This window comes from Squalius cephalus (assembly GCF_949319135.1).
Source record: "Squalius cephalus genome assembly, chromosome: 24".
Classification (NCBI taxonomy): Eukaryota; Metazoa; Chordata; class Actinopteri; order Cypriniformes; family Leuciscidae; genus Squalius; species Squalius cephalus.
This window is the reverse complement of record NC_137145.1, coordinates 8,669,365-8,681,025: the sequence shown is the minus strand read 5'-3', so window position 1 is coordinate 8,681,025 and position 11,661 is coordinate 8,669,365. Positions and strand designations below refer to the sequence as shown.

Sequence of the window (11,661 nt, the reverse complement as noted above, 5' to 3'; positions counted from 1 at the left end):
AAAACTGGTATCAAAATGACACATTTTCAACTTTAGAAACTTGAACATTAAAATATACTTTATTGACACCGTTTTCAGATAAAAACTTTTTATGAATTTTGACCGTTTATTTACACAACAACAGCGTTTTTGGGGCCCTGAATACACAAACTTTTGAAAATGGGTGCAAATTTTTGTAAACGATACCATTATCGCCTCCATGTAAACGTATTACGTGTTCAGTCTACAGACTCAGTGTTTCTTTACAGTGACATCGCCAACTACTGGCCTGGCATAAATAATACAGCATTTTTAGTCATTTTCGCAGATCCGTGTGAACGGGGATTGTTTTGACAGCATTGTAATCTGTACGCGAAAAACGCATAGGAAAAACATTTAGTTTTACTTTTACATTTTTAGTACATCGTTGTTGTGAAAAAAACGTTCTTAATTTACAAATTATTAGCACATATTATTTTTCAGTTGTTTCACCCATAAAGTTTGTAAACACAGTTTCATGCAAACAAACATATTTTATTGATTAAAATGTGTTTGTGGTTCAGGTTATGGTGGCCATTGGGACAAAATGTACACATAAGGATATAGTAATACCAGAAATGTTTGATCTTGTGAGGGCATTTTTGGTCATACTAGGTAAAAATTTAAAAACGCCGAAATTTTTCTTTCAGGGTTGTGTTTGGGGAAGGGTTAGGGAATAGAATAGTACAGTTTGTACAGTACAAAATGCCCCCCATGAAACATGGAAACCCAACATATATGTGTAAGTTGTTGTTTTTTTTTATTTAAGAGGAAGGGGGAAATCCTTTTCAGAGTGAGCAACTAAGTTTTATTGAGGTGTGAAAATTCCTCTGGAAGTGCTGCAAACATGCATTAACATACCAGTGCAATGCCAAGGTTAGTGGACAGAGCTGTGCTCACTCATTATGTTAATGGTCCCTCAGGAAATAAATATCTATAACGCTTTCTACAGACCTCTAATAAGACGTGGGTAACAACTGCTCATTATAGTGGCTCAGGCCAGAGATTTACAAATCTCAGGAAAGTGCGGTTAGGCAGGTTCCCCTTACCTTGAAAACGGTTATTTCTTTAAGGGCGTCACAGGACGGAGCAGTAAAGGCTTTGATTTATTCTTGGCGGCTGATAATTGCTAGTGTCTTGTCATCTGTCAGAAGGGAGAGATTTGGACGGTCCGAGGTGCAGATTTCGTGCTCTCTCTGGGAGGCCATAAATCTCTCAGGGGCCCCTCGTAAATCAGAGGCTGCTGAGTGGAGTGCTGATCTCTTCCTGGGCCGGGTTATTCAATGGAAATATTTATTATAAATTTCCATTGTGCTAACTCGTTGTTAATGCAGCGATTAAAACTGGCTTCGGCACTGGCACCTCAAACCTGAACAGAATCAATCAATTTCATGTCAAAAATGAAATCTCTGAGCCTGAGGGCCATTATAGTTAGAAACATATACTGCAAATAGCTCAAATAGAAATGCTTTCTCTTGCTCAACAATTCATATTTGTATTTTTTTGTTGTGGTTTTTGTTATTTTTATATAATGTGTGTGCATATATACACATTTGTTTTAAGTGTTTTAGTATTATTTTCAAATTTGGTTGGATTTAAAAAAGCCATTTTCTGTCTATTCTTTTCTGTCTGTTCTGTATTAAACATTAAAAACTTTACAGTTTATGCAAACATATTATCAGACAGGACTGTAAAAAAAGTGTCATTTTAGTTTTTATTCTAGTTCTATTCATATTTTGAATTGGCTTTCATTTGTATATTTTTAGTTTTCATGTTAATTTTAGTTACATTTTTTTGTAATTTCCTTGTGCTTTTGTAATTTTATTAGTTTTTGTAATATTGCTTTTTAGGTTTCATTTATTTTAATTTCAGTTTTACTTTTAGTTTTTTAGTGCTTTAACTTCAACTTATTTCAGTTTATTAATATTTTTTTATATATATATCAGATTTATTTCAATCAATGTTTTTTAATAACCCTTGTAAAATGTATTATAATTATATTGACATATTTGCTTCTAGAGCAAAAATGTCTATTTCCTTGCAGTTAATAATGACAAATTATGCTCGAGACAAAATTATCTTCTTTTCTCATGGTCTACAAGACAAGTAGTCCCAAAGTAACTGCACTCTCACTGCCCAACTGTTAGCCGTGTAATTGTTTTAGGGAATGGCGTCAATCAGCCTAGACAGCCTCCATAAAAGAGGAGCAGAGGAAGAAGCCTGACCTCTCATTCTGTCTGTCTTTCTGCCCTACACTAACTCTGAGCACAGGACAGGCTGGATGCCCCAAAATGATTCGTTTATCAATCATATGACCAAATAACCATGACAGAAAAAAAAAAATGGAAACATTGTACAGCAAAGACTGGGAGGATGACTGCTATCCATGGTATGAATGACGAGCTGTCAGTAGTGCTGAACTATTGACTTGCAGCAGCCACTGTTCTTCAGATTAGAGGACATGATATAGCAACAGGACCTGATTAGTCTGCGGGCAGTGAAAGGACAAAGATCTGTAGAGATACAGAACAGATTCCTCATTGCACAACCAGAAACATGATCATCATGCAATCTATCAAAAACAAACCAAACAAAATATGCGTTCCCCCTGTCAGCGCTAACCACAGTGTGTAACTGTGCTGCTCAAGCCATGTTATAATTGTCAAATACCTGCTCTCTTTTTGCAGGCTTTGAAGTCCGAGTGTCTTTCTGTTCTTATCCTCGGGTGCTGTTCGGGCTTGATTTATGGTTTGTTACAAAGACACTCAAATTATATGGCCCACAAGGCCCAGCACCAACACAGCGCCGAGATCGCACACTGGAGATGATAATTGTATCTGTGGACAAATGTAAATAATGGATCGCAAGTCATTCACACATGAGAGGAAATCCACAAAATACTAGTTATTTGATCAATGTACAATTTGTCATGAGCACTAACAGACAAATTTAGATTGAACTACCCATGTAATTAATCACAAGACACACCAGAAAACTGAGACGCTGCCCTTGAAGACTATAACACAAGTTCAGCCATTATCACTAACACTAAGTGCTAAAAATGCTTTAAAATGAAGTGTCAAAATAAAACACAATAAATGTGTGGTATGCAATATACATTACTAAACATACTTACATACTTGCGCATATATATAATATGATTTTTTCGAAAGAATATATGCATAATTAATTGATCTATTTTTTTAAATGTATAATAGTTATTTTACTAACATTTATTTATTTATTTACTTAAACAGTATAACAGTAATCAGTGTTGGGGAAAGTTACTTCTAAAAGTAATGCGCTACAATATTGCATTACTCCCTATAAAAAGTAACTAATTGCATTACTTAGTTACTTTTTATGGAGAGTAATGTGTTACGTTACTGTTGCATTACTTTTTCTCACCTGGGCTGGGCTTGCTTGCTTGCTTTTTTAATAACAAAAAGTTCTATTTTTGGCAAATGTAAAGGCCCTTTCACACCAAAAGTGAAAAGAATAAGGCTCAGGCTGAAGGAAATGCAAATTCACACCTGTACAGTAGAGGGCGCAGCTCAAACAAACCTTTCAGCTGTGCTGCTGAAGAAAGTTCAACACTCTTACTTCAGCAATAAAATATATATATATTTTTGTATGTTTATCTAAAGTCATTTTTGCTTATTAGTATGGTTGAATTGGATCATCAAAGCCAACAGCAAAGACATTGCTTAATAATAAAGGGAGTTTGCATTTCACTGTTTTTATTCATTTTTAAGGAATACTAAATCTGTTTTTGTGCAAGTGAGATGAGTAAATGCATGTTCACATTAGTCTAGAACTACAATAAGCGAACACAGCGCCTCTGCACTTCTGATTTCTCTCAACACGGGGACAGAAGAGCTGTCAGTCAATAAATTGGAAAACAAAATAACTTGCGTTACTTATTTGAAAAAGTAACTCTGACATTTTGTTGTAAATTTAAAAGTAATGTGTTACTTTACTAGTTACTTGGAAAAAGTAATCTGATTATGCAGCTTGCGTTACTTGTAATGTGTTACCCTAAACACTGATAATAATGTATTTATATTATATGAATTATAACAGTACATACACACACACATATTGGAGGCCCCCTGCATTGGGGCCAGCTGATTAAAAGTCTAGCATTGTTTGTTATTAGATGTCAGTTGGTCACATTGCTTGGTAATATCTGTGCCAACACTTTCTCTGTCCGGGCCTTGCCAAAGTTCAAGGTCAACTTGCCCTCATTCAAAGGCACCAAAAGCTCATTCCCCATCTCTGATGATGGTAGTGTTGTCATGAAAAAGTAATGTTTTCACTTTTTACAGTTTATGAGATGTGTACATATCTAAAACATACTCAGTGTCTGTGTTTTTATTTGTCTGCGTCTGAGTTTTACTCACTCTTCCATGGCCTGTATGTGGCTGTGCAGATCTTGCAGCAGAAGGCGTGTCTGAGGAGGGAGTAGCTGAATTTGCCTTGGGGAGCTCATAAACACCAGCATTTCTTATAGGTGACTGAGTACCATGTGACTCCTAAACGAGGTGCTTTAAAGAGAGGCCCGACCTGTCGAGAGGCATCACAGGTAATCACAGGTCGTCAGGGGAGTGTGTGAAAGCGCCATCCAGACTCTTTCACGGGAGGTCGATGACACTGGAAACAGTCTGCAGGTTCTCCATGGCGAGCAGAGGAAGCTTCACCAGCTCCGAGTTCTCCGAGGAGGAACTGGATGGGAGTCTTCAAGGGTCCGAGGAGCTGGACAGCAGCGATGGCAGCAGCCTGACAGGGTGTTACCCCAACGGCACCCTAAGCGAGCTGGAGGAGAGACAGAGCAAGAAACGCAGCAGACCGGTGCGCTCCAAAGCACGCAGAGTGGCGGCCAACGTGAGAGAGAGGAAACGCATCATGGATTATAACCAGGCCTTCAACGCGCTCCGAGTGGCTTTGCATCATGACCTGGCCGGAAAACGGCTGTCGAAGATTGCCACGCTCCAGAGGGCCATCAATCGAATCTCTGCTTTGTCTGTATTTCTCACCAACAACCCACCTGCAAGTACGGGGAAGCCCTGCAGCCACCTCGACTGTCACGGCCCGCCGGGCGGCTTGTGGCCAGAGACGGAGCCGTCGCCTCCTGTCCGCCTCGAATCCCAAAACTTCCTATCCTGGCATCAGCCGCTCACCCACCATATACAAAACCCCTTGCACAGACTGTCCTCCGAGCAACACGTGTTTACGGGCCCTGCTTGTCCGCCGTCCCCTCACTACCCGTGTTTCTCAGCTGACGCCCAGCTTTACCCACCTAGCAGTGTGGCAAGCCCACCCAGGTACGGACGGAGAGGGGATGTCGGGACGTATCAGCCAGGAGTTTGGGGCTCTTGTGGCCCGAATCATATAGACAATTACGGGGACACACTCCAGACGCTGCCTCTGCCCTGGCACATGGGTTACCTACAGGACGCAGGGCCTCAGCACTGCTACAACACACTGTGATTCACACTCATGCTCCAGCACGAGAACTGTCAAGGGCAAAACTGAGAGCATCACCGCCAACACCTGTAAACAGGTGCATTTCTGTGGTTAGGTCACTGTTTGTAAACACTGTACATATTTTAATAAATATAATTAATGTTAATTGCATTAAGAGCAAATTATATATAATGAAAAATGAATGTTGTTTGCAAAAGTAATGCATTAGAAAACAAACAGGGCAAAGAAAAGTTTGTAAAAAATCTTCTGTAAAACATTTGCATTTCATTTTCATAATAAAATATGCAAAATAGTAACACGCTGACTCTTTTTCATATCAAGGGTAAGAATTTAGGGAATGTTTCTGTGTTTACGTACGTGGCAGATGTGTGTGTTTGTGTTCCCTTCTTCTCATTTCTGGAAAAATGGAGCTTTGATCTTGAACTAACTGCTCATTCTTTTCATAACCGGATGACATTCTGTAGCAAAAGTCAACAGAAAACTCATTCATGTCTGTGTCTGAACGAGTATATGTGCACATTAGCATGCTAGCCAGTAACTATTAAGCAAAGAATTATTTATTATATAATAATCTTAATTCAGAATTATTTACAGCACATTACTTATGATCTCAAATGGCTTGACTTGATTTTACATTTATTCCTTTAACACATTATACAAAGCATCTTAAAAATGAGGAATACAACAAATCAATGAATGCTTTTAAAAAAAACATGTAACATGAGAAGTGTTAAAATACAAGTTTTAAAGTAACAAGCTTAAAACTAACCAGCTTGTTAGTACAAGTACAAGCTAGAACAGAGAAAAAAATGGAAAAGTCAAATGATATTTAATATATTAAAAATATTTTTCAAATATAGAGAGTGCATCAACATAAAATTATTTTGCTAAAACACTAAAATCGCTAAATTGCTATATATATATACACTGTATACACACACACACATACACACACACACACACATTATATTTTATAATATACTTAGAGGACATCAACAATTTGTAGTCTAATAACCTGTTATATTTAATATTCAACTTCAGGTTTTTTTATTTTTTTTATTTACCCAGATATTTTAGGTATACAAAATTCTTTAACATAGTGCAACTTACTATTACTAACTGTTATTTTCAAAGTATTTTTTAAACACTTATGATATTTTATGCATGTTATTCATCAATTCATTTTTTAACATATCCATATGTACTTTTTTAAAAGCTCAGTAGCTAATTATGGGGCAATCATGGACGGCCCATTATCCCTGTTAAATAAACTATTTAATACAATTTTAAAAACAGTAATTTAATTAAATATCATGGGGCTTGCTTGTTCAGGTATGGTTGGAAAGATCATTCCACCAGTGAGGAACAGTGAAGGTAAAAGTTTGAATATGATTTTTGAAATATGAGTGGGACCCTCAGGTGAGGTCTGTCCTCAGAGTAGATGAATCTAAACACTGTTAATATTAGACCATTAGCATGTGCTTGTGGACAGATTTATGACCTCACAGGAAGGAAGTGCAAGCTCTACCCATGGAGAGAAACAGAGATAGAGAGAAAATCCCCCTTGGTTTCTTTCCGGCTGCCCTGTGGGCCGTGGGCCTGATCGTGCATTGGGACTTTCACAGGGAGACCAGCAGGTGTGTCCAATCGGAGCTGCATAAACAGGGCTGAGGGTGAGAGAAAAAAGAGGAGGGATTTATTGTCTTCCTCTTATTTCATCTACAGACATGAATCATGGAAATCCCTGACTCACAACGATGTGCTGAGTGACGTTGACGATGAATGTGTTGAGTGATGGTGACAACATGTCTGTCGTCCTGCCTGCTGTGGCAGTGGGCCAGTCAGGCTTCATTTGAACACATCAGCAGGTTTATATGTTGTTTTCTGCAGTGAGCAAATCTTTCCCGTCAATCCGGACATGGCTCATTTGATTCGATGCATTTGTCATATCTGTCAGATGCAGATCTGTAAACAGGTTTAATAGCAGCAGTTTAAATAATCAGTTGTGCAATGGAAGCATTTAGACACTAGATGGCAGCACACACTCTAAAAACTGCTGGGTTGTGTTAACCCAGTTTTGGGTCAAATATGGACTAACCCAACGTTGGGTTAAAAAATGCAATTTAAAAATGGACAAATTGCATTTTGGACAAAATCAAAAATGCAATTTAAAAATGGACAAATTGGATTGGTTACATTAAAAATGTAAACCAACGGCTGGGTTTGTCCATTTTTAAATTGAATTTTTAACCCAACGTTGGGTTAGTCCATATTTGACCCAACATTGGGTTAACACAACCCAGCATTTTTTAGAGTGCATTGTTTGTGCAAACTGGACAATGGCAGGACTTTAACATAGAATGAAATGGAATCTTTATTATTTTCCACTTAAACACAATACCTGGAATTTATTTCCTTGACCCCAGGTAGAAAATAAACAATAAAAATTCCAGGTTGCAGGTTCAATACATGTTAATCTTAAAGGGATACTCCACTTTAAAATGAAAATTCTGTCATCATATACTCACCCTCATGTTGTTTCAAACCTGTATGAATTTCTTTCTTCTGCTGAACAGAAAGGAAGATATTTAGAAGATTGTCAGTAACCAGACAGTTTCTGGTACCATTGACTTCCATAGTATATATTTTTTCCTACTATGGAAGTCAATGGTACCAGAAACTGTCTGGTTACTGACATTCTTCTAAATATCTTCCTTTCTGTTCACCAGAAGAAAGAAATTCATACAGGTTTGAAACAACATGAGGGTGAGTATATGATGACAGAATTTTCATTTTAAAGTGGAGTATCCCTTTAAACGACAGCATTTAATGTTGCATAATGGCATGATAATGCTGATTGCCAAAAACAAAAAAATATTTTGAGTTGTCCCATCTTTTCTTAAAAAAAGTTCTGAGTTACACAAATTCTGACTGCGGTGTTTCATGCAGTTGTACAACTTCATTGGCATGACAAGGTAATGCTACAACCCTAAATGTAAAAAAAAAAAAAAAAAAAAAAAAAATGACAAGAACAACTTTACAGCATAATACACAATTTTAACAGGCTTGAATATTATGAATTTATGATTAATAATACGCTTCACATTTCTGCTTTTAAATCCTCCAAACATTGGTCATAATCTCTTGCATTGTAAGTGCTTGACTGTAGCCTCTATTTTTGCTTTTTTATAAAAGTTGAAATTGTTTTTGTGTTAATAAACATTATTAAGTATTATTGATTGAGCTTGACTTGTATTGAATATGGAAATAGTGAATGAATCCCATATGCACATCTTAGAGTTTTAGACAAACCCTCTACAAACCTAACAGTCTACTAACACTCTGATGAGAGTTAGTTGACATGTACTGTAGGTGCAAAAGTTTCTTATACTGTAGTTAGTAGAACATCTAAAGTGGAAAAAAAAATAACAAGCATCATAAAATCATTGACAATACATCCAGGGTCAATAGGGTCAATTCTGATTTCATGGTGAATTTAAGGGCTGTCTGGTGCAGCTCAGACAAAAGAATGAGCTTGTGAGCATTTGTAATGCAGAGATTTGAATGCATTGAGTCATCCATGGCACAATAACACCTCTCACTCATAAACTTCAAACCCACGCTGATCTGCCGTGCCAGGTCGGGCCGGGCCGCACCACCCCCATGACGTCTGCGGTGGGTACTGTTGACAGGAGAATGTGCAGAGGAGCACATGCCAAGACACTGAGCACATGAGAGAAAGAGAGAGGGCAGATGACTCACCTGCAGCCTTTCTACTGTTTGCTAATGATGGAAGACACATACACAAACAAAAGCTAAAGCTGCTGCTGGTTAAAGTGTGATAGAGTTCACAGCTATGACCGTTTGGATGGGGGTTCTGGCACTTTCATGCACACAGATTTGGTTTTGGACCAGATGGTGGCATGTAATTAAGACAATGCTCTGGGCCAGTGTCTGTGATCCACCAGTGTTGGCACATAGCATGCTGTTCATTTGGATATTCATGTCATACGTATGCTGTGATCTGCCTCTGTAGTCGACTATCATCCACACACACCAGCAGGTGGTAACAGAACACCACAGCTGAGAGAGTCACTTCTAAAACCGCCTGCCTGCTGCAAACAACAGGGCTGTTTAACACTGTAAAGCCTGACATATGAAATAATATCCAGAAAAATCCCCCAATTCTTTTTTGAAGGAACAATTTATTGCTTTTGGGGGACTAAATTATACTGATGATTGAGAGATGTACAAATAAACGTTTCTCCAAAGCCTATTGCTTCAGTCCAAGTGTTCATTTTAAAATATTACTAATATAACATTTATTCTTACATTTCTAGAACCTTATAAAAAAAATCTGTAAAGGTTTCAGAGTAAAAAGACACGTGTACCACGGCCTGAAAGTGGACATTTTGGAATTATACTAAAAGGCACAGATGAATTTATCAAAAAATATCAAATGTAAGGTATATCCCAACTCATGCATTCCCTTGGAATCAAACCCATCGCCTTAGTGTTTGAGCTACAGGAACGCCTCATTCCACTGCCAAAAAAGATTAAATTCATTTACATTTCTGGCTTAGGTGATTGGCTTCAAAAATAATTGTCCATGAGCAAAGATGTCAGGCTTGTGCCCATGCATCTGCCATTGAGATGAATGGGAAAGCTACAAACATTTTTCTCCAACAATTACAGAGCTCCTAGGATGTAATAATATAGTCTCACCACAGTCAGACAAAATCAGGATTTCCCACAATCCCCTGAGCATTTTATATAGTTGTTTATCTATCATATTGAGTTAAATGTCAGCGGTTAACACAGCTTTGAGTGTCAGGCCTGAGAAGTGCAATAACTGATCTCTGAAGTGATTTCTGCTGTCTGCTCTGTTGAATTTGCTCACTGCAGGGATTATGAGAAATTCAGCCCCTCAAGTTCTGTCCACGTCTAGTCTCTCCTTCTCTCTTTCATCATATTTCACTTTCTTTTCCACATCATCGCCCCTTTCCTCAGGCCCCATCATAAACTTTTATATATAAACTCTTCGTTTATCTCCTCAGTTCAGTCTCAAACATATGTATCTTGAGTTTGCATTCTAGGTTTCTCTACAAATTGATTTTAATGCAGACTGCTGCCCTTTCGGTTCGTATATATTATATAATTTTTTGTGACATATACACTACCGTTCAAAAGTTTGGGGTCATTGTTTTGTTTTGTTTTTTAAAGAAATTAAAAAAAATTATTCAGCAAGGATGTGTTAAATTGATAAAAAGTGATATTAAACATTTATATTGTTAGAAAATATTTATATTTAAAAAAAATATGACTGATCCCAAACTTTTAAACGGTAGTGTATATTGTTACAAAAGATTTATACTTTAAATAAATGCTAAAAAAAAAAAAAGTATTACAGGTTCCCAAAAGATATTAAGCAGCTTAACTGTTTCCAACATTGATAATAACTGACTATCAAATCAGCATATTAGAATGATTTCTGAAGGATCATGTGACACTGAAGACTGGAGTAATGATGCTAAAAATTCAGCTTTGCATATTTTAAGGTATATTAAAATATAAAACCATTATTTTAAATTCTAATAATATTCAACAATATTACTGTTTTTTCTGTATTTATGGTGAGCATAAGAGACCACTCACTCACTCACTCACTCACTCTATCTATCTAGAGTGTTTTTAATTTTCCTCATCTGTATAAGGGTTGAGGCTAAGTCTTTTGTAGTGCCACATTGTGCAGAAACAAAGATACATTGTTGTTTTTGTAAATACAATTATTTTAAACCTTCAGCTTCTCATTACAGAGACTTATGGCACAAATTAAGGAAATTCACACATCAGGGGGCTTATAGTGTCAATAATGTGCTATTCAATAAAACTGGCCATAAAAAACGTAATCACCAACATAAATATAGCAGGCTACAAACTCCTCTCAAAATTCCCTCCGTATGCATTGCTCGTCTCGCACCACCGAATGACTTGACGTGGAGCGAGAATAGACCCGTGGAGAGAGATTCTCATCAGCATGAGCATCAGTTAATGAATCAATCTGATGTTAACATGCAAATCTCACTCATCAGAGACATTAGTGCAAGCCTTGCACATTCAAACATCCAAATCCCAGCAGTAGAGTATTATTATCAC

The 11,661-nt window shown here is 37.3% G+C and overlaps 1 protein-coding gene across 1 annotated transcript; it reads left to right on the top strand.

The window, feature by feature from the left end:
* The first annotated feature begins 4,614 nt into the window (after positions 1–4,614).
* Positions 4,615–5,722, top strand: bhlha9 (basic helix-loop-helix family, member a9). The gene has a single exon (XM_079861916.1). It carries the CDS (start codon positions 4,666–4,668, stop codon positions 5,506–5,508), a length of 843 nt encoding a protein of 280 aa, XP_079718042.1. The 5' UTR covers positions 4,615–4,665; the 3' UTR covers positions 5,509–5,722.
* The last annotated feature ends 5,939 nt before the right edge of the window (positions 5,723–11,661 follow it).

What these genes read in the sequence shown, in the direction of transcription:
- bhlha9 (XM_079861916.1), top strand. Translation starts at nt 4,666, where the DNA reads ATGACACTGGAAACAGTCTGCAGGTTCTCCATGGCGAGCAGAGGAAGC.